This window comes from Panthera onca, chromosome F2 (assembly GCF_046562875.1).
Source record: "Panthera onca isolate mPanOnc1 chromosome F2, mPanOnc1 haplotype 2, whole genome shotgun sequence".
NCBI classification, from domain to species: Eukaryota; Metazoa; Chordata; class Mammalia; order Carnivora; family Felidae; genus Panthera; species Panthera onca.
Window position 1 is genome coordinate 49944909 of NC_138356.1, and position 24379 is coordinate 49969287.

The following is a 24379-nucleotide window of genomic DNA, read 5'->3' on the forward strand; positions in this document are numbered from 1 at the left end:
ACGGTGCAATTCCTCTCTGGCAGTACGTTGTATAGTGCGAACTGAACTGCTTCGAAAATGCAAGCGTTATGAAACTGATAGGTAAGGGCCTATCCCGACTCATTTTGTGATAGTCTGTTATGTCACAAGTCGAAGGGAAACTCCCTGACAGAATTTCTGACGAAGAAATCTCAATATGAGAGAGCATGAGGAAAGTTATAATACGCAGACTTCAAGTTTTGAAAGAGAACAACATTTCTTGCCATTTGAACACTAGTATTTCTTTTGTCTTTCTGGTATAAAAAAGCTAAAGATAAAAATCTTTATTCTGTCTTTTTTTTTTTAATTTTTTTTTCAGCGTTTTTTATTTATTTTTGGGACAGAGAGAGACAGAGCATGAACGGGGGAGGGTCAGAGAGAGAGGGAGACACAGAATCGGAAACAGGCTCCAGGCTCCGAGCCATCAGCCCAGAGCCCGACGCGGGGCTCGAACTCACGGACCGCGAGATCGTGACCTGGCTGAAGTCGGACGCTTAACCGACTGCGCCACCCAGGCGCCCCTATTCTATCTTAAATGTATGATCGAATACAAAAGTGGTCCAGCTAGTGCCACATAGGAGTATCATTAAAGATAAAATCTGTTTTATATACTTCACTTGAATGAAATACAAGAACTTAGCCTTTCTTGCAGGGAAACCTGGAATTCAACACTGAAAAGATCCATGTGAAATTTTTTTAAGATCTTAAATTCAGCTTTTAGTTTTCTGTCTTTTATGAGTCAGCCCAATAGAAAAATGTGCATCCTTTCATTCCTTCAGCAAATATTCCTTGAATACCTACTGTGTGCAAGCACAGTACTAGGAACTGAGGATACAGCAGTGAATAAGACACATACACGGTACCCATCGTCATGTGGCTTATGACTGACCTGTAGACACAGTAAGCATATAATCACACTGGAGTGGGTGAAAGGGGGCAATGCCAGGAAGCACTTAAGGGAAACAAGGGGAGAGAGTTCACACAGATCCACACAGAGGAGAGAGTTACTCTCCTCTCCCTCTCCCTTTCCCCCTCGCTTCCCTCTGTCCCTCTCTGTCCTCTCTCCCTCCCTCCCTCCTCCTTTAATCCCCTTTAATCCCTATTTTCCTCCTCCATCTGTTAGAGTGGTTATTTTAATATGTTTACTGTGGACCTTCAGAGTATATATGTGCTCTTGTAAAATGTGCAGTGTTTATTTTTTTATATATACAGATATGTATTTAGATATGTGGGGTTTTTTTTAAGTTTATTTACTTATTTTGAGAGAGAGAGAGAGAACAAGTGGGGTAGGGGCAGAGAGAGAGGGAGAGACAATTCCAAGCAGGCTCTGCTCCATCAGTACTGTCCATGCAGAGCCCGACGTGGGGCTCGAACTCACGAACCATGAGATCATGACCTGAGCTGAGATCAACAGTCAGATGCTTAACCAGCTGAGCCATCCGGACGCCCCCATATGCATTTTTAATTTACATTCTCCTTTTACTTCTCTCATTGAGCATTATGGTTCTTATAATGTGTACATCCAGTCCTGTATTTCTAACTGCTGTGTAGTTCTACATGGTACCATAAACCACAGTTTTCCTCTCTGTTCTTCTGATGCTGGACATCCAGATATATATACTCCAATTCCTGCTGCCAAAAATAACACTGAGATGAGTATGCTCATATATCTCTCCTTATGAGCCTGGGTGAGAATTTCTTATATAGATCTATAATTACCTAGAACTAGGTTTATCAAGTTGTCCAGTGTGCATCTAATCAGTTTGGCCAAGTTCTGCCCACTTCACCAGGTTGCCTACTTTAGACTGCTTTCCCACCAGTAGTGTCTAAGGGTCTCTATATCCCCACATCCATGCCAACATTTAGCATTACTTCCTAATTTTTAATATGCTAGCATCAGTATGAATGATGATTAGCATGAGTGATGGTTAGCAATGATTGATTGCTCATTGTTGTACCAGTTTGTTTCTTTAGTAACTAATGAGTTTAAAAATCTTTCACACCCATCAATCTTTTTGTTTGCTCTTATGCAAATTGCCTGTTCCTAACCCTTACTCATCTTTTGGTTAAAGTTTCTATCTTTATCTTTTCGGTTTTCAAAAGTTTCTGATATTATTTCCTCCTTCAGTTTGAAATATTCCAAAAATCTCTCATGTGGAAGGTTTATTTTCCCACTATGAATGTGGTGGGGTGAAAGAATCCAGAATCCCTGAAAGCAAGACTCTTACCTATTAAGCAGTGTAGACATAGTACCTAAACCTTGCGAAAATCTTTAAGTGGCCTTTTCACAATGGCTGTGTTATGTCCTAGCCTGCTTAGAATAAGTTCTTATAGCAAATATCAATCTTATGAGAATTTTCTTATGAGAATGGAGAGGAGGACATGAATAGATTTATGGGCATTTTAAATTGCTATGTAGATCAATGCATCCCAACACAAACTAGTAACAATACTTAGGGTTTCTATATTCATCTAAAGCTATCACAAAATTCTCAAAAGATTCTCAAAATAAACTTTAAGTCACTTCAGTTCACTCTACGTCACAATGATGTCTAGGGGAAGGAGATGGCCATGAAAGCAAATGAACATTTGAAGGATTTAAAGAATTCAGTATCACAGGCCTAAGTGATGATATCAAATGGGACATTTAGAAATGCAAGATTTTACTATATTTAAGTAGCTAGAAAATGGCACAGTTAGTTTTTAATGTATTCAGTGTTTAAAAGATTAGCCAGGCTTCTAGTGCCAAACACTTCAGATGATAAAATGAGAAATATACGTACATTTTCGATTTGCTTCCTAGTAAGTGTAGGCATAAAAGTAATATGTTCATGGCATCCATTTACTTTGATGCATTGGATGTTACCCTTCCATTTTGTAGAGCCTTTGAAATATCAAAAAAATATATATAATTTGTAAGTAAGGATTTAGAATGTGAATGAAGGAGAATCACTTTTAAAAGCCACAATTCACAGTACTAGTCATCAGATGATTCATTTACCTTCACCACAGAAGTATTAGCAGTTTTAATTTTAAAATCTTTAAGAGAATGAATGAATGAAGAATTAGCATATGCCTATTGGTAATGAACAACTGCTTTATGAGAATTTATTTAGATAAATAAGTGTCCTCAGAAGCAAATCAGTGAGGTAGGTCCTGATCATTGTGGTAGGCCCTGTACATTCGAATATCGTAAATAAAATACAATTTCTGCCCTAAAGCAACTTGAAGTCTTATGTATATCAAAATATAGTGACAAGTGTGTTTTTAAGAGACTGTATAAGAAATTGACCTTTGTTCAAGCTGGACGCATAATATCCACCAGTCATGTAGAAACATCAGTTTTTAAAATAGCAGAAATAATTAGAAAATACCATTTGATTTATGGAAGTTCATTTTACAGCTTAGTTTTTATTATACAAAGAGGTCTATTTGGTCTATGGTCTATTGGGTCAGCAAAATTGTAACAAGATGTTAAAAACTTTAGAATTGATCTAAGTAATGCTTAGTAAATTACTTAAACTTTTAGGAAAAAAGGACTTCTAAAAGCTTGTGAAAGCACTATAAAAAAACTATAGCTTATAGGAGACTTAGTTAATTTCAAGGCATATTATATTCTTTTGCTAGGGCTTCCATAATAAAATACTACAGACTGGGTGGCTTAAGGAACAGACATTTATTTTCTTTCAGTTCTGGAAGCTGGAAGTTCTCTCTCCTTGACGTATAGATGACCACCCTCTTGCTGCCTACTGACAGGGTCAGTGTATGCACATCCCTGGTGTCTCTTTGTGTGTCCAGATTTCTTCTAATAAGGATACCAGTCATATTGGATTAGGGCCCCACCCTTACAGCCTTATTTTAATTTAATCACCTGTTTTTTCAATTTTTTTTTTTTTTTTTTTTTTTTTTTTTTCATTTTTGAGAGGGAGATTAAGCGTGAGCAGCAGAGGCAGAGGGGGAGAGAGAGAATCCTAAGCAGGCTCCATGCTCGGTGTGGAGCCCAAGTTGGGGCTTGATCCCACAACCCTGGGATCATGACCTGAGCCCAAATCAAGAGTCAGATGCTTAACCGACTGAGCCACCCAGTCTCCCCTAACTTAATCACCTCTTTAAAGACCTATCTCTAACTACAATTACGTCCAGTTACACCCAACTAGGTGTTGGCACTTCCATATCTGAACTTGGAGGGAACACAATTCAACCATAGCATCATGAAGTGGTATGATATATATGAGGTACAACTCACAATAAAATTTTTCTGATTTACTAGGAATAAGTATGGAATGGAATGTGAAGACTAATGTCTTCACTTTAAGACTTCTGACACCCTGGAAGTACAGGAGATTAGGACGCATCTTTCCCAAATATTAGGAGAAAAATCTAATTTTTCATCTAAGTTTGTACTTAAAGACAGACCTTATACCGGCACCTTCTCAAGACATCTTCGGATCTTTAAGACATTGTCATTCCTCCTAATCTCTCAAATACAAAATGGTTTGTCAGGCCTAGAAACTAGAAAGCATTTATAGTAGCAACATGCTTAATATAATTATCTGGTTCTTTTACCAGAAACAAATTAATTTGGGAAATAGAAAATTACGTACAATTTTTAATACCACATAATTCCATTATGGAATGTATGGCTACTATATTCAGAAAAAAATATGTTAGAAATGATGTGTGAAAGGATTTTTAAAATAGTAAATTTCTTGGGGCACCTGGGTGGCTCAGTCGGTTGAACGTCCGACTTCAGCTCAGGTCATGACCTCACAGCTCGTGAGTTCAAGCCCCACGTCAGGCTCTGCTGACAGCTCGGAGCCTGGAACCTGCTTCAGATTCTTTGTCTCCCTCTCTCTCTGCCCCTAACCCACTCGCATTCTGTCTCTGTCTCAAAAATAAATAAACATTAAAAAAAAATTTTTTTAAACAGTAAATTTCTTAAAATATTATTATATCATATCTCATAAATATATTATGGTCCAAATGCAGAGAAATCTATTTAAATGATCAGTTAGACTTTAAGTTAAGAGAGCAACTTAAGACCATGCAAAAGCAATTGAATTTTCAACATGTTTTAAAAGAATTACTAGTCGTGCCACTAGAAACTGTACTTTTTAGTTTAATTTCGCTAAATGCAATAATTAAAGCAATTAATCTATTAGAAATTACTTCTGAAGCATTCAAATTTTGAGTTTTTGCTTTGGTGACTTATATAAAGATTCACTACAGCTGCTTCTCAGTTGAGTAAGGGAAGAGGCGAGGCCACTAGTTTGAATATTTTAAGTTGACACTTCCTGCATCTACTGAGTTGTTCAATAGTCAATATGGCGGAAATAGTTGATGCAGAAGGACCCTCTGCCTCCCGTTCCTCCCACACGAAAATACTACATAAAACAGAGCAAAATAATTTTGGGACATAAATTTATCCTGAGTCCATCTGGCCACTTGGATAAAATAAAACCTGTGAGCAGTTATTTACACAAGTACTTACATTAAAGTATAGCATACAGTGTCCTATATCGTAAATCTGCCTACATATACGACATTATGGGAAAATTCTGAACTTTTGTAAATACACATTACGTTTTAATAATCTCTGTGACGTTCATAGTATAGTCATGAAGTAATACAAACTCGGCGATAGACTGATATTATATCCTAAAGCTGGCATTTATCACCTTGAGATGGTGTTATGTCAAGCTTGGTTTTACTTAATCAAGGACTTGTCTAACATGATACTATTATATTAGTGTCTAATATTTGTGTATAACATTCTCCCCCTGTGTCAGAGGAGTGTTGCGCAAAGGCTGATGTTAAATTTCTACGGACAGTATTAATGAAATTTTAGTACATTAAAAATATACATGCAGATCTTTCTCTAACATATAGATGCCTGATTGAAAAATTGACTCAGCCCCTCAATGTCCACCTCTAGAACACCTAATTTGTGTGTGTGGGGGGGGGGGGGGAAGTTGACCTTTTTAGCAATCCGTGTTCAGTTTTCAAGGAAAGAGAGTACCTATAACAAAGCAGAAAGTTTAAAACTGCCAACTGTCAAAGCTGGAAGGAGTTCAGCAACCCTGTGTAGACAGTACAGAGAAGCTACCTGACCTCTTTTTGGAAAAGAAATCAGAGATTTCCTAGAGGGACTAAATGACTTGCCTGAAATCACTCATCCGTTAAAAAAGATAGCTAGTTAACAACAGCCTCGAATTAAAAACAGACTTCCTTTTGACATACGAGACTTGAAATGTCTGCTGAGGACCCACAAGAAGAGATGGGGCTCTATGTTACATAGTTTCTCTTGTCTAAAGAGGAAGGAGAGCTGATCCTGCCTGGCCATTTCTGCTGGATCCAGCCCATCTTTCCCGCGTGGATAACCAAGGTCTTTGTCCAGCTGCAGAGCTAGCGAATAGGAACTGGCAGGTTTTATTGGAGAGGACAAGAGAGGTGAACTTAAAAACAAATTTTTAAATTATAAAATCCAAGTCTAATGTATTCCTAACGGCAATGTAGATGAAGTCAAATAATATAATAATAATATCATTAAATTGTTAAAATGAAACAATGATAATAGCGTTTGATGGCCTGTATCACGACCCTGCAGTTATACGTCCACCCCCACTATTATCCACGTAGTAATATGATGCGTTCTCATCAGTAATAGCAGCTCACTGCATAATTGAGTCACAGGTTCTTCAGGGAGAGAAGTGTAAGTTTTAAAGCCTTGTTGGACAAGTTAAATAATCACAGAGTTATGATACTGCTATGACGAATTCCTGGCCAGAGATACCATATATTTCATGAGACTTCAGAAAATGTGTGGTGGGAATTGACTGACCTTTACATAGTTCCCTTTAAGCTGAAATATGAGAAGGAAGGAGAAAAAGGTCTATTTAAAATTGAAGAATACTTTCTGTGGTGGATATCAGTATGCCATAATGAGAAAAGCCACAATGGAGAAAGGTACTCAGTGATCTGTTGGAGAAAGTGACAGAAACAGTATACCACAAGCAAGGAAAAGCTGAAACTTGGATGTGAAGAGGTAAATATAATTTTAGAGGGAAATCTGAGACTTAGAAGGATCAGATTTGGGACTGAAATATCAGGAAATAGTGTATCTTCCTCAATATAAACAGATATTATAGAAAGTAAAAATGAGCTATTTGATTAAAAGATTTAAAAACATTTTTTTAATGTTTCTTTATTTTTGACAGAGAGAGAGAGAGACAAAGTGTGAGTGGGAGAGGGGCAGAGAGAGAGGGAGACACAGAATCCAAAGCTGTCAGCACAGAGCCCGACACGGGGCTCAAACTCATGAACCGCAAGATCATGACCTGAACAGAAGTCAGACACTTAACTGATTGAGCTGCCCAGGCGCCCCTGATTAAAAGATTTTTAAATAGACCTGGAATTCCATGAACTTGATACAGCAGGACAGGTACAGAACATTTAGGTGAAACTGAAAATTAAAAATAATAATTTTCAGATACAGTCAAGAGGACAAGATGCTTTCTGAAAAACAGATCATAAAACTATTACAGAAGTAAAATGTAGTAGTTAGAAAGCTTCTGAACATTTGTAGAAGTCTTTTCAAGATAATTAGGATAACTACCCTTCTGGACTCCACATTTGAACAACAAATAAGAACTGAGCGAGTATTAGAAATCTTGGGAGAACGAGACCGTATTTTTCTTAGAGTTCAAAAACAGCCACTTTCCAATTCTGATGTAGCCACACCTTGATTATAACACTTAATCCCTAGGGTTGTCTGTTTTGTGGTTCTGCTCCTACTAGACTGTGAGCTAGTCACGGAAACAGTCTCCCCTGGAGTTTTTGAGTCTCCAGGACCCATTTTGGTGCTGCACACATCGTAGCTACCAAATAAATCTGTGGGAATAAGATGGCAATATAATCAAGGAAGGGAAGCCAATAGGCTCAGAGGGTGAAGAGAACTTTCTTCAAGACTTTGGTCAAACACCGTCTTGCTGATTACTACCCTGTCACCTCTACCACTCTTGATTGCTTTATTTCTCTACTGCTTCCTTTCAGTAACACTTGCCATCTTTTAGCTTATGGTATAATTTACTGATTTTTTTTATAGTTGTTGTTTATGAACTGTCTCCGCCTGCTAGAGTTTCCTGGGGACAAGGATCTTTGTTTTTGTTTATGCATCTGAGGTACTTCAGGTAGTAGGTGCCTAAAAATATTTGTTAAATAAATGAAATATTGGACAGACTATCTCATGGGAGAGGAATTAAATTTCTTGCAAATCTATTTGAAAGGTACAAGCTGAGGATATATTGAAAGTACAGTTATGCTGATTTTGACTCAATAATTAGGAACGGGAGAAGCTTAAAAACACAAATGTGGGCGGTAGAGCAAAAACTGGACTTGATTCTAAGCTTTAAAATTGAGGGAGGAAGATCCATAGGAAACCATTTCAGGGAGCAGGGAGCTTCTGACAACTACAGATTGTAAAATACCAAAGAATGAAGGGCATCTGGCTGGCTCAGTCAGTTGAGCATTCATCCGACTCTTGATTTGGGCTCAGATCATGATCCCAGGGTTGTGGGATTGAGTCCCATGTTAGGCTCCATGCTGAGCATGAAGCCTGTTTAAGATTTAAGATTCTCTCTCTGTCCCCCTCTCCTTCCTCCCTCCCTCCCCACCCCCCCTCCTCTGCCCACACGAACATGCACTCTCTTAAATAAATTATAAATAAATAAATAAATAAATACATATCAAAGAATGAAAGAGGAATACAGGGGCATATTAAGAAAGATGCAGGCAGATTATGGAGGGCAGTGTAGAACTCTAAGTCCAATAGGGAGAGACTACAAGTCCCCATGACCTGCAAATATTTAGTATAGGTAGAACCACAAGGGGGGAAAAAAAACAACAGAGGAAGAGAGTCAAGATCTGGAAAACAGAAGGCTGTGGAAGGAAGTAATAGCTGTCTTTCAAATATTTCAAGGCTGCCCTTGGAAGCGGACTTTTTCTGTACCATTACAGAAGGCACTAGAACCAATAATGGAGGCTGTTTTTGACATCATTGTAAGAATAACTATTTAATAATTAAAACTTCAATTCTCCATCACTGAAAGTGTTCAAAGAAGAGTTTCCAGGCAGAAATCCTGCACTGCATAGAATGGTAAATTGCATCCATTGCCTTTATTGTACCCTGGAATTTCACTGGGCCTTTGTCTGGAATGAGGGTCTTAGAGTTTGAGAAGGAGTGCTCTAGAGGAAATTTAAAGGAGATTCTTTCAATTGAAAAAGGAATTTGTGGAAGGGATTTATTCCTCTCCTGATCCCCATACACACATACCTCTTTTGTCTTTAATATCACTGGAATCCTTTCAAAAATTCAGAATGCCCTACATTAGCCCGTGGACTTCTAGGTTATTGTGTGAAAATGCAGCAGATGGGATGTTTCCCCCTGGCCTTTGCACAGTGGCAGGCTGCTTTCCACTTCTTCTACTGAAGGTTCTACCCCTTTCACTAAAATTGACCCTTCGAGACCAGTGACAATTGGTACAACCTAAGGCAATATGTCCTAACATTTTAAATAACTTGTAAAGAACTCAGTTCAATTATGTATGGACAGAATGCAGCTCTGACACAGACATTCTTTGGATAGGGAGTAAATTGATTGACTTTGCAATCACAAGTTTGTTGAAATAAAACTTCATTATAGGCTTTAAAGTTTACAAAATCCTTCCTCTGGATGTTTGGCATATGCCACTTAAAATGAGGAACTAGGTTTTAAGCTTGGTCAAAACTGGAAACTCACAGCAAAATTCTATTTTATTTTATCACATTAACTCAACAAGATTACATCTCCCCTAAATATTAAGCAATGAGTAGAGAGAGAATGTGCAGTAGCAAATAAAACAGAGATGATCTTTGTCCTAATAGAGGATTCCGTTGAGTAGGTCTGGGGAGAGAATAAAATATAAGCCAATACATTTTGCAAATATAGCTGTAGAATAATATTATGAAAAAGAAAAGAAAAGGATACCATGCAGGAGAATAAAAATGGCCTCTTACTTTGGATTGGATCGCTAGGAAAGGCCTTTCAGGCTGAGTCCTATGAGAAGTCAGCCATGACAGAAGACCATGAGGCAGAAAAGAGTTTTGTCTGTTTGAAGGGCAAATCAGTGTTGTTTCAGCCAGGTGATCACTGGGAAGTGTGGCTTGTGGTAAAGTTGGAGAGACATGCAAGACCCTTCAAGGTCATGCTATATATATGTTTATATTATAATTGCAGTGAGAAGACATTGAAGGATTTTCAGGAGGGTGGTGACGTGACCCAACATATTTGTAAAAGATAGTCCTGGCTGCTTTATGAATAATGTCTTGAGGGCAAGAGTGAAAATAGCTTGGAATAAGATTAAGAGAGATGGATGGATATGAGATCTGTTTTAGAGATAGAATCAATTGAATTTGATGACGATTGAGCAGGGCATAGAGTATAAAGCAAGGAATAAAAGAGGATGTTCAAATTTTTGGTTTAAGCAACTATTTGGCTGAGGAAGTCATTTATTAAGGGAGGGAAGATAAGATTTACGTGGGAAAGCAAGAGTAGAGTTTGAGAGGTCTGTGAGATATTTTAGTGGTGAGGTCAAGTAGACAGTTATCGGTTCTGAAACTCAAATGTGAGGTCTGCACTTGGTAATACATTTGAGTGACTGTGTATGGCTTTTAAGACAGGAAATGGAATTGATCATCTGGGGGAAATCTGAGAGCAGGGGACCCAGGACTGAACCATAAGGATGAGTTGAAGATGCTGAAGGTAGAAATTTGATAGAAGAGGTGAAATCAGCCAGGAAGGTTGATGAGGAGGTACCAGAAAAATAGGAGGAAAATCATAAGAATGTGATATAATGGAAGTCAAGAGAAAATAATGCTTTCAGATTGAAAGAGTACTCAATTCTGTAGAATGTTGCTCAGGGAGCCAGGAAAATGAGAATTGAAAGTCCCATTGGATATGACAATATGCTATTCGTTTTGGACCTTATAAAGAGCAGTTTTATTTTCACTCTATTATATTTTTGTTGGTTTATTTTATGAGTCAATTTGTGTCTCTATAAATGTGTGTGTGTGTGTGTGTGTGTGTGTGTGTGTGTGTGAGATAACCAAAGCAATTTATTTCCTGATTTTCCCCATTAGTTCTATTTTCCTGTTGAATACCATACTTTTACAAAATTATGTGTCAGAATGTGATAGTCTTATAATTTTTACTTTAAAAAAATTTTTTTTTGAGAAAGAACATGCAGTGGAGAGGGGCAGACACAGAGGGGGACAGAGGACCTGAGCAGGACTCTGACAGCACAGAGTCTGATGCGGGGCTCAGACTCACAAACCGTGAGATCATGACCTGAACCAAAGTCGGATGCTTAACCGACTGAGCCACCCAGGTGCCCCAGTCTTACAGTTTTTTAAATTAATGTCCCATGATGTTGAAAGTGTGGCATTATTATGGTCAAAACAAGAGTACTTAAGCTGTCTTTGTTTTGCTTTGTGCTGATATCTTAAATGCTCTTGTGCTTCATACACATGTTCTAAATACATTCTGGTCTATTAGTATATCTTTATTTTTAATTGCATAGCATTACTTAACCTGTTTCCTTAGCTTTTCTGCATTTATCAGTTCAAATAATAATTAATGAGTGAATAATAGGTTTAACTAATAGTTAATTAATAAATGCTGCTATCTACTACTGCTTAATACTGTACATGGACATGGTAGCATTCAATAAATATTTTTTTAATATTGTTTAATAATGAATGGTTGAATGGAATGTTAGCTCTACTAACCTAGTAATCAGTTTTCTTTGTTAAACGTTTTCAGTAGATTACCCTTTCACAGGAACATATTCATTGGCCCTTCATATTTTGTAAATAATTATTAAATATACAGAAATGCAAAAAGGCTTTAAGCCCATGGTTTATCTAGGCTTCATCAGATCCTACTACTAATAGATGTGTAGCCTTTCATCTTCCTTATACTTTAGCACATATGAAATGGGGACTAAGCTAACAAGTTTCATGTTTTAGATATGTTTTGGAGATGAATACTAGGTTTTTCAAAAATACTTGAGAGAAAGTTACTGTATAAAACAATGATTATCCATTAGACAGATATAATATTCAAAATCATGGGGAAAACTAAAGCATGAGAAATGCCTAGTGTAGGTACCAGGAAAATTTTTATCCCTATGATATGTTAAACACTATTGTTGAAACACCGTCAATAATTGCTTCATTGGCATGAATTTTTTAAATGGGCACATATAGAGGATATTATAGAAAGCATATAATTTGAAGAATTTTCTTACAGACATCGTGATCATTATAGTAAGGAATACATGTCGATAATAGATTCTTATGAGATTAGTTTCCAGTGTTGTTTTATATTTTTCTTAATGGACTCCATCCACCATGGAAAAAAATATGATATTTCTCTCTCACAAAAAGTTGTATTAGAAGGGGTGACATAATGTGCGGAGATAAAGAGGAACTTCAGTTATTGGGGGGGGGGGGCATTTCCCTCTGGTCATTCAGGTCAGAAGTTTAATCACTAGGCAGTGAAGCAGAGACATGATGGTTTGACCAACCCCAGGTGAGCCCAGGAGCAGAACAACAAAGGGAGATTGAGAGTAGAGTTGGCATAAGGATAAAGATGGAGGTAGGGCTCAGATCTGAGAAGAAGGAGGTGAGCTCTATGGCTCAGCAAGGACTGGGGCAAACGGTGTCTTAGAGGATTGACAAGGGGCTGTTCACCTCATGTGATGACTATTTTATTTACTTCAGAATGGTAAGGTTCTACCACACACACCTTCTGAGTGGCAATAGAAGAAAGAAAACGTACCCTTTGTCAGCTGATCCTGACCTGTAATCTGGAGTTGAGAATAAAAATGAATCCGTTCAGGGGCGCCTGCGCAGCTCAGTCAGCTAAGCGTCCGACTTGGCTCAGACCACGATCTCATGGCCTGTGGGTTCAAGCCCCATATCAGGCCCTCTAATCTGTGTCTCCCTCTCTATGCCCCTCCCCTGCTTGCACTCTGTCTTTCTCTCTTAAAAAAATACACATTAAGAAAAATGTTTTTTTAATTTTAAAAATGAATCAATTTTAATAAATGAATTTAAAAATAGTACAAAATTTTTATACACTGTTTTAAAATTGTAGTTACGTTGAATTGTAGTAAAATGTGTGACCATTTTAAGATCATTGTCCTTGAAAAGTATCTTTTAGCATTTATTCAGATACAATATAAGATTTATTAAGATACAAAGTTTGTATTTTTGCCTCACCCAGAGAACCTATAAAATGCTGCCCTTATAGTATGAAGTACAGTATTATTTGAAATGAAATTAGTAGCTTATAACAGTGCATCACAAAGCAATGACTTTTTTCCAAAATGTTAGGTCAATGCCAGGTAATCACACACATTAAAATTTAACGTATAACAGAAAATAAAGGAACTCAGAAATTCTGTACCCGTTTTTCTATGTCCAAATGCTGATAAATAGTGGCTAGACTCTAAATATTTTGGTGAATGCTTTTTGAATGGTGTTGCCAAATTTTAAGGGTCTCTTTAGGCTGTAAATCATGCATCAAGATTTGTGGCCCCTCCCCAAATATCTTTTCAAAATTGGTTGTCGAGTATGGGAAAGGAAGTTGGGATTTGAAACACTGCTCTGCTAAGAGGTTGACTGACTGGAGTTGCCAAGCAAAAGAATCCAAGTTATAAAGCTCTGGTCTAGGAGAAGGATTACAGAACATTCCCTTAACTAGAACGCCTATTGATTTGCCTCTCTGTAATTTCTTGTATTTATCAGAGAGTTTCTGTATGACCCTACAAAGTTACCTCTTACTGAGACTACTTTCCCCCAGGAATAGTCCCCTGTCTTGTTAGACCTAAGTTTCTCACCTTATTGTGGGAGTATTCATAAAGTCTGATAGGTGGAATCAGCTTGAATTGAATTTTAGGAGGGAAACATGTTTAATCTGTATTGTTATGTCCTATCATGAGGTTTCAGATCAACACAACAGACAAACTATTGCTTCCAGACATCTTTAACATGGAGTCCCAGAAGTGGAAGTCAGCTGATGCTGAGTTGCTTAGTTTGATTTCTGAATTCACCACTTGGCACACAGTCTGAACTGTTTACCAAATGTACCAAGCTACGAATAGAACTACCTTCAGGCAGGAGTTCACTTATGCCCAATCTAGGTGATGTTTGACCTGGATCTGTATAACAGGAATGTTTTCCATAGGCAATTGTTTAGTTTTGTGTTCTTTTTCCAATTTGCTATCAGCGATCTTGCAATTTTTAATGCCTTGACAGAATCCTCATTCTTCCCTATTGCCTTTGGTTTTTGACAACTCTAAATGACTTTGTTACAAATCTTGCCTTCATAGATGATGAAAAATAATTAAGGTGCCTACAATTAATCAGTCAACTGGACGGTTAAGTCAAAATCTCTGTGAAAACTGTTAAATTCTCCATTTTTATGTCAGCAGCGGATCAAGCAGTACAAAAATGTATAACCATTTATATTCAACCAATATATGGCTCAGTTAAATAAATTGCTAATCAGAGGGAGTCTTTACTTCCATGTGTGTTGAAAGGAATATAGGAAGCTTAGCCAGTAAAGAAAAAGACCAAAGACGAACAGGTAGGAACTAGATTTACTTGTGATTTAGGAAATGCCTCCATTTTCCATGCATAGGTAATATTATTTTCCTCACCCTGTGGTGTGAGTAAGGGGGAAATAATGAGGAAATGAGAGTGAATAAGTAAACTAATAATAAGGGAACTTAAGTGAACACACTTTTTATAAATATTGCCTAGTGTTGGGCATTTGTACCTGAAACTTTTATAAACTTTTTAGATCTTTCTGTATGTTTATTCAAATGTTTATACTCACAAAATCTTTTTTTAAATGTTTATTCACTTATTTTTGAGACAGAGAGACAGAGAGCCAGCACAAGCAGGGGAGGGGCAGAGAGAGAGAGGGAGACACAGAATCTGAAGCAGGCTCCAGGCTCTGAGCTGCCAGCACAGAGCCTGACGCAGGGCTTGAACCCACGAACCGTGAGATCATGACCTGAGCTGAGTCTGCCGCTTGATTGACTGAGCTGCCCAGAAACCCCAGTATACTCACAAAAATCTTAAGATTTTGATCTCATAGTGATATGAGATGTTGCTAGGTAATGTTCATCCAGAATTCCAAGAGAGTTACAGTAGAAGAAATACTTCTCTCTCCTCTCAAATGTTTGAAAATGTTCTTCTAACATTGCTATAAAGACTTTGTATAAATTTATCACAAGGCCAGAGCATGGGTTGGAATAGCATCCTTACTACTGCCACTGCCCTAAAGGACGAGAAAGAGAGAGGCCTTCATGAGAAGCGCTAATTCTTGCCCACTTTCAAAGATCCCTAAGAGGCATGTTTCGTAGTGGTCAGGGTAGAGAGACTTCTGTTTTCTGTGTCTTCCGCCGCATTTGCTGCCTACCAAACAGCCTTCAAAATGCAGCTAAGGTGTCTCTTCTTCTGTGAAGGCTTCTCTGGCCCATGTAAGTAGCGTTGTCACTCCCCGTTTTATGTCACCAGAGTGACCAGAACGAATCGTCAATATGCTACTTATTCCACTCTATTGCATTTATTTGTTTTTCTTGTCTGTATTATCCTCCCTATCCCCTACCACCAGCCTCTGAACATCTGAAGAGCCAAATGCATGTTTTGTCTAATTCTTACCCAAAGATCCTAGGGAAGAGTCTTGCACACGGTGCCCAGTAAATACCTGAATGAATGAGGAAATGAAGGAACGTGTGAAGGCCACCGTACATTAGAAAGGGAACTCTCTGAATGATTGAAACGTAATGGTATTTCATGTACCTCTCTTTTCCCTGGCCCTACACAGCTTTTGGTAAATGTCGCTCATTCTAGTCTCCCTAAAGGGAGATCTGTAACTTATTATTTGATCATGCTTAACTTTATCAATGAAATAAAGTGCTTTCTTTTTATATGAATATTTTAGCTTTTCTTTGAAAATGGCATTTCACATGACTTTTAAAACTTGTATAGATGGTATATAGAAGGTATATGAGCATTCCTTTTCTAAATTTTGGTAGTGTCTCTCCAAAATGTTTGGCTTATGACTGACTCCATTTTATTTCGGAAATTATACTTTCAGGGGTGACCAAATGCCAGTAAGTTACAAATCAGATGAAATAATATTTCCTGTTTTCTCTGAGGCTGAGTTCTTGTGGTTCTGTCTGAAGTCATCTCTGAACACTGACTACTAAAATTTCTTGTAGACATTTAGTAAGAGTTTTGGATTCCTGGTGATAGCTAAGTGAAGATTTACATAAGAAGTATGTCATATAATATGGAGATAGAACAACTGTGCTAAAGTTCTTTGTTATATATGGAAAAACAGCTCGTATCGGCAGCCTCATTGTCTGATACTGATATCAGAAGGTTCTCTTAAGCCATGTTATTTAGCAGTTAGTAGTATGGATTATAGAGTCAGAAGACCTGGGTTCAAACCCTGGATTTGCTACTTATGACATTGGACAAATTATAAACTATGCATCAATTTTCATGGGCTTAAATTCTGGTTTCATTTCTTTTTTTTGTTTGTTTTAATATGAAACTTATTGTCAAATTGGTTTCCATACAACACCCAGTGCTCATCCCAACAGGTGCCCTCCTCAATTTCCATCACCCACATTCCCCTCCCTCCCACCCCCATCAACCCTCAGTTTATTCTCAGTTTTTAAGAGTCTCATATGGTTTGCCTCCTTCCCTCTCTGTAACTTTTTTTTCCTTCCCCTCCCCCATGGTCTTCTGTTGAGTTTCAATGTGGAGGTTCCTCAAAAAAGTTAAAATAGATCTACCCTATGACCCAGCAATGGCACTGCTAGGAATTTACCCAAGGGATACAGGAGTGCCGATGCATAGGAGCACTTGTACCCCAATGTTTACGGCAGCACTTTCAACAATCACTAAATTATGGAAAGAGCCTAAATGTCCATCAACTGATGAATGGATAAAGAAATTGTGGTTTATATACACAGTGGAATACTACTTGGCAATGAGAAAGAATGAAATATGGCCTTTTGTAGCAACGTGGATGGAACTGGAGAATGTTGTGCTAAGTGAAATAAGTCGCACAGAGAAAGACAGATACCATGTGTTTTCACTCTTATGTGGATCCTGGTTTCATTTCTTAGTAATCTATATAACCTTGGACAGTAGATTTATCCTCAGTGTCCCTCAGTTTCCTCATTTATTTTTTTTTCAGTTTTTTAATTTATAAAATAAAGATAGTAACAATAGTATCTCTCACATAAGGTTGTGCATTTATTAAATGAGTTGATGTGCTGGTTTGTACAGTCATTTAGAAAAAGGCCTGGCATATAGTAAGTGGGACATACGTGTTAAGTTATTCCACTAGAATGCGAGCTGCGTGAGGAGCTGATTGTCCACTTTTGTTCACTGCTATATCCCCAGTAATAGAATAGTGTCTGGCGCGTGGTAGGTGCTTAACATATATTTATTGAATTAGTGTGTATCACTTTTCTTGTCTGTGAGATGAGAATAATGAGAGTAGCTACATTGGAGAGTGTTCGTGAACATTAAGTGAAGAAATGTTTATGAGGAACAGAACATTAGCTATTACCATCATCATCATTGTTATTGTATATAAAGGGCCATAAGTAATATTAAAATCCACATATTTTTTCTTTCCCTTATCGTCTAGCTATTCTGCTTTTATGATTCATAACTTTGATCTTTAGGCTTTTTTTCCTTCATTCCTCGGTCAAATCTTATTACTGTTTTTTTTAGCCTACTCAAGAAATTAATTTGCTTACTTCCATGGACATTTTCTGTCATAAGATAAAGGCAAACATCATCCTAAATCTCATTACAGAATAATGGAAATGCTGATCATTTAATGTTTCCTTTTTTATCTTCTTATACCTTAAACATCCTTTGACTTCATCAACCTTTGTGAAAGTTTTGGGTTGACCAGCTGCTAACGAGTACGGTCTGCTTTTCACTTTGTACATCTGCTGAGTAAACACCAAAACTGTCTTTGAAAACTGAAATCACCACAGCTTACAATTTATTTGTACCGTGTTGACATTAAGCCGGGGATGGGAGAAAAGATTGTATATTTTGGATTTCACATTCAACTCAAGGGTAATTGCCCAAGACTATTAAATGCTTTTAGCAATCTGAAGTCTGTAGAAAATGTTGACTACCCGGATTTTTTCTCCCATGACTTAAATGCAAAGTTATTTTGTTACAGAAAAAAAATGTATATATTAGGATTCTGAGAGTTGGCTTCTAATTAAATATATATATATATATATATATATATATATATATATATATATATAATGTAATATTTTTATGGATATATATTGTATATATGGATATATATATTATATATCCATAAATATTTCTAGTTAGCATAGAATTGTTGCTGTAAGGGAGGAATGGTTCACAGTGGCAGAATTGACATCAATTGTGAAGACTGAGGTAGAGATGAATCTTCGTGTTTTTAAAGCAAATGTGTATCAAAAGGTTAATTCAGTCTGTAGCATGGCTCTATAACCTATTCTGAGCAATTCCTGTCTCTTCTAGCAACCAGCCATTTCTGGGCTGGCTGGAAAACACTATATAGTGCCCTAGGAATACGTTCTTTCTTTCTTTTTCATATCTACCTTTGGACCTTGCTGCTTGTTTTCTCCACTACTTCTCACAGGGACTTAGTTCCTTTTCTTCCTTTCCCTTTGTTAGTAATTTACACTCTCAGCATCACCTACATCATCTCTAGCGTAGAAAAGGGCAAGCTGTGCCAAAGGCACAACTCTGTTCCTGATTGAACGAATCTGTAGTCTAGACACTATGTAACTATTTCACATAATAACCTTTTTATATATTCACTTAAGTGACCAAGTCTCTATTTCAGAATAAATTTAACATACTTTAGAATTTGGGTGATTTTTTTTTTTGAGAGACAATTTTTAAAAAATGGAGATATAAGTGACATGTAAGTTTCTAGACCTGTTAGAATCGATGGCTACGTTTTGATTTTAAAAAGCAAATATAGATTTATAATTGGTATACAGTTAGAATAAACAATATGGTTTTAAAGATTTATTTTTAATAATGATTTTACTTATTTTGAATCAAATGATTATACAGTTCATACTTTATCTGTTGTCTATTTTTGTGTAAGTATACATGGTGTGAGACACCTGTGGTATAGTACACAGGGCACTGGAACTGAAATCGGATCCTCTGAATGTGAGTCTCACTCTGCTACTTTCTAATTAAACAAGCGATTTAATAGTATTAAATCTTTATTAGCTCATCTATAAAGAAGAAATAATGACATTCTCAGGGTTGACATAAGAACGAAGGGGCATAATTAGTGTGGGATATGTTTCATATTCAACAAATAGAATGCTATAATAGTCTATGCAAGCTATATTTATGTATCTTTGCTTCAGAAAGATGATTTTTATATTTAACAGTGGAATCTATTTTCAAGGCCACATTTTGCTTTTATTATTTTTTTTTCACATTTTGCTTTTAGAAGGTAATTTATTGTGTATATTTGTGACTCACTTTTTCTCTGATTTATTTTTGGATGAATAAGAAAGTTATAAATAATTCAAATACTGGATTATAACGATTCTGGAGTTACACTTAGTTTTATATAATGAAACTATCTAATGGCCCATCATTTGAGAACCACATCCAAGGCCATTTGAATATATATTCTTGTGTGGAGGAATGACATTTTTCATCTTTTATCAGTAGTTTCTTTTGTATGTAAATTTTTAAATTCCTTTGGGAATGGCAGTACTTATATCATAATGGAATAAGAAATAACCAACTGGCTGAAAATAGATAAACCAGAAATATTATATGTGTGTGCGGGGGTGTGTGTGCATGTATACATTTATTTATTATACATAGGCAAGCAATTGAGCATAGGACAAAAAGAAGTAGAATTGTGAATTTTCTTGGTAAGCTCAGTGTCATTCAAGACTAGAAGTCTCTAGCCATTGCTGCGCTTTGTCTCTCTAATGCCCATATGCCAACATTCTACATTTTCTTTAAACCTATCTTCCTTGAAGTAGGTGATTTTCTTCTCTCTTTAGTGCTCCCTACTTGCCCTTATGCCATTCTTGCGTCATTTATCTCTATCTCGAAGATTCTGACTATAGGAAAAAATATCAAGAAGCTTCCCAGGACAACCCTGTTCTAAGACTACATGAGAGAAATTATGCTCATATGGAAGTAGATGCATCTGGACTATGGTAGACTAACTTCTTCATGGTGCAGAAAGCCAGGTCATTAACACAGAGAAGGCAGGGTCCAAGCAACTCAGGCATGCCCACGGTTTCAGGTTTTGGATTCCTTGTCCCCACGCAATTACTAGTTAGAAACTCAAGATATACCCTTCCAAAGTGACTTTGTCCCTGGATGCCAAAATAGAAGTTTCCACACCTGGCTGGCTTATTTTCCTAGGATTTCCCTGTTCAATCCCTCATCCTTGATACTTTCCTCTTGACCACAACTTGACACACACATGTGCCCACATGCACACACATACACATACATGCATACATATTCCTGAAACAAGACTGCAATTGATGCAGTAACTTCATGGGCTATCCTCTAATGTTTTATTTCATTTTATTTTTTAGGATGGTGATCAAAACTTAAGTTATTTTCAGGACTCACTAGGAATTTGTGACCCACAGTTTAAGAAAAAAAATTAGATGACTTTCAATAGTTTTTTTCAGCTTGCAAAACTCTGTGATTCTTTTCATTCTTATAACAAAAATTTCATTTAATAAAAACGTTTCTATTCTCTGAGGAAAAAGCAATATGGTATGAAAAAGTGCTCTTAGAATTTCTGGTTTTTCAATGTTCTATTGAAATGCTAATATTTTATGAAAGTGTATAAGGAACAGGAAATTGAACTAAGAAGGAGTCGTAAGAATACTAATAAGAAAGGACAAAAATCTGTCAGAAAAACAGAAGCAAGAACCTGGGATAATCCTAAGTATAAACTACCAAAAGTTCTTATGTCATGGCATGCTAATTTGTACTGAAAGTTTCCTAGTTTTTAGAAAGATTTGAGAGGATTATTACTTGAATGCATTTTTTTAAATGCTTATTTATTTTGAGAGAGTGAGCAGGGGGAGGGGCAGAGAGAGAGGAGAGAGAGAGAATCCCAAGCAGACTCTGCGCTCAATCTCACTAACCTGGAGATCATGACCTGGGTGTAAATCGAGAGTTGTAATTTAAAAGACTGAGCCACCCAGGCACCCCCTACCTTTTTTATACCTTCTAAATTGCGGTGTCCAATGGCCAGAGTCATTAACATACATAGAAGGCCCTGAGAGAGTGCAAGGGAGAGGGGCAGAGGGAGAGAGAGCGAAAATCTTAAGCACACTCCACACTCAGGGCAGAGCCCAATGTGGGGCTCGATCCCTCCACCCTGGGCAGAAATCAAGAGTAGGTAGCTCAACCGACCTAGCCACCCAGGTACCCCGACAGCCCTTTTTTAAATTGCAGACTACCCTATCCCTCTCTTAATTTTTCCCTTTTGCATTTATCCCCCTCTTAAAACTATATAATTTACTGATTTATTGTGTCTGTCTCCCCCTACTAGAATGTAAGCTCCATGAGAGCAGGGATTTTTTATCTGCTCAGATCCTTACTGTGCCCTAAGTGTTTACAAAGGTACCTGGCATATACTAGGAGCACAATTATATTAATTGCACGAGTGTTTGAATCTCCTAGTACATCAAGTGAATAACTTGTACATATACACTACTTAGGAAATATTTATTGTATGAAAGAAAGATTGTAGATTGTAATATTTGCATTTTAGAAAACACTTTTGAAGTCCCTTTTACACATACCCAAGAATGAGGGCAAGACATGGTTACGACTGGAATCTTTGTACCCTACCTTCCCAACCCCCACCCTCCATAAAGAAACTGAGAGGTTGAGTGGCTTGTGTAAGCCACAAAAAGTGGGGCAGTCTTCTGACTCCTATTAAAGTAGAATTGTGGTTGCTTTATATCCTGGGCTAGAGATTTGCAGTTTACAGAATGTGACATGTTAATTTCACTTACAAACTTTTGTTTCTAGTACGTTTGTCTGACTTCCAACTTCATGTTAAGGGGATGTCTTTTTTTAGATGTTAAAGCCTTACAGTGTTTATTGTCCTTTTCAGCAACAATAGGTAGATTATTTAGGGAAAGAAAACATTAAACATTCTGGAAATTAAAGCAAAGTTTACAAGCGTCAGAGTACTTTGTTAGTGTCCGTGCTTTTTCAGGCTCTTGAATTTTTTTTAACCTTTTTTCCTCTGTTGACTTTTTTTTTTTTTTTTAAGACAGAGGACAAAAGAAAGTTTTAATTCTAGGCTTTCGTGGAATCTGTTGTAAATTGGGGAGCCTTGTGTTACGATTTGGAGAAAATGTCACTATTTCCTGGCTATGCTTGAGGAGCGCTAACAAATTGTAAGCGAAACTGAGGAAAGGGGAAGTACCACTAATTTGCCTGATGTATTAGCCATCTGCGATGCCTAACGCAGTGCACGTAATTAACACCACCGTCTGGCCTTAAGCACGCGGGGGAAAGAGGAGCGGGTAGCAGGGGCCGCTCTGGGTCTCGGAGTTGCCCAGAAGCAGAGGCGCGCGCTCCGGAGCCACCAGCCCGCCGCCGCCGCCGCCGCCGCCTCCCCCCTGCGGCTGCTGATTGGCGGGGACCACAGCATCAGCAGCATCTCCCGGCGAGGGGAGGGAGGCGAGACTCAGGCAGCCACAGCCTCCGGGATCCTCAGCTCCCTCCCGGCGAGACCTCGGACTTTCGCCCCGAGCAGCCCCGTCTCCGCCCGCCACCGCCTCGATCCCCTCCTCCCGGCCGGCCCCCAGCAAAGTGGAGGGCTCGGCAGCCGGGAAAGCCGCGTCTGGTCCGGACCGGGTCGGGGAGGCCGGGGCCAGACCCCCAGGGTCCCGCCGCACCGTCCCGGCCCCCGAAGCGCTGCGGTCGCCGCGCCCCAGCCGCCAAGACGCCTCGTATCTTGTACCGCGGGAAGAGCGGGTCTTCGTCCAAGATGGGCCGGCAGGGCTTGGGGGGCGCCGGCGCCGCGGGGCGCTCCATGCAGCGCTCCCAGAGCCGCAGCAGCCTCTCCGCCTCCTTCGAGGCACTGGCCGGCTACTTTCCCTGCATGAACTCCCTGGAGGAGGAGGAAGGAGGTGAGGCCGTCTGTGGTTGGCGTTTCTGCCCGTTCACCCCTCGCTCCTCGGTGGGTGGACGGTTCGCAGGGGAGGGAGAGCCCCCGGTGGCAGGGTCCCTGCCCCGCTCGGCTCTCGGGGACTGCGCGCGGGCGAGCGACCCCCGGGCGCGCCGGCCGAGGCGCCAAGTTCCGTCTGTTGGTTATTCCGAGAGCTCCAGGGGCGCTGACTTGAGAAACGGCTTTCCTAGTGAAGTTCATGATCAAGTGCTTGCGAGTTCAGCGAGGATGTAGTCTGGTGGGAGGCAAGGCAGCGGCCGTGCACCCCGCTCTGGTTTCTGTTTACTCCCGCAGTCTCGGTATTAGCATTTGGCCTCGAGGACAGAAGTCTGTAAAAATTAAAAGGAGAGGCAGCAGCGCAACTTTGAAACCGGGATCTCAGCTCGTGTAAACTCAAGATCCGGATGAGGGGAAGGGTGATACAATGGACAGGTCCAAGGTTGACCGTACTGAAGGCGGGTTTGTACTCTTGGACACTGAGAACTTTGTTCACAGGCCACAGTACTGTCAATGTGACCACGGGTTGTCTATCTCTGGTGTAAAGGGATGCCATTATAATTAAGCTAAAGAGAAAAATGGGGGAGGGGACTCATTGTTTTAAACTCTTCACCAAATGGTTTCAAGACCTTCCTAAGGTTTTAAATAACACAACATAGGTTTTCTTCATGAAGAACTTTCCTATAAGATTTAACAACTAAAAGAAATATATATAATTTGTACCTCACAGTCCGAATGGACTGCTAAATAATGGCATCCCAACATTTGAAATACTGTTTATTAATGTATTGATATGCTAGTTGCAAACCGTGTTCGACTTTACACGCATATCCAGAGTAGGTTAGGTATCATAATCATGCTAACTCTATTATTGTAGGTAATAGAATTTATTTTGCTTTTATTCTGTGACAGTGATCTCTTCTCGGGATATCTGCACTGAGTCCTGATTTAGAGGAAACTAACTACCTGTTGGAAGAAGAGGTAGAAATAGATTTTTCCCCCCTA

At 38.5% G+C, this 24379-nt stretch overlaps 1 protein-coding gene across 50 annotated transcripts in view; it reads left to right on the plus strand.

Moving 5' to 3' along the window:
- RIMS2 (regulating synaptic membrane exocytosis 2) overlaps positions 1 to 24379 on the plus strand; it is a 602465-nt gene that overhangs the window by 546433 nt on the left and 31653 nt on the right. The window contains exon 1 of one of the 50 annotated variants that reach the window (XM_060611120.3): positions 23085 to 23339. The exons of the other annotated variants lie outside the window; for them this stretch is intronic. Coding sequence (XP_060467103.1) covers positions 23198 to 23339 — 142 coding nt within the window. The 5' untranslated portion in view covers positions 23085 to 23197. Of the gene's footprint in view, positions 1 to 23084; positions 23340 to 24379 lie in introns of those variants that run through there. 50 annotated transcript variants of the gene reach the window in all.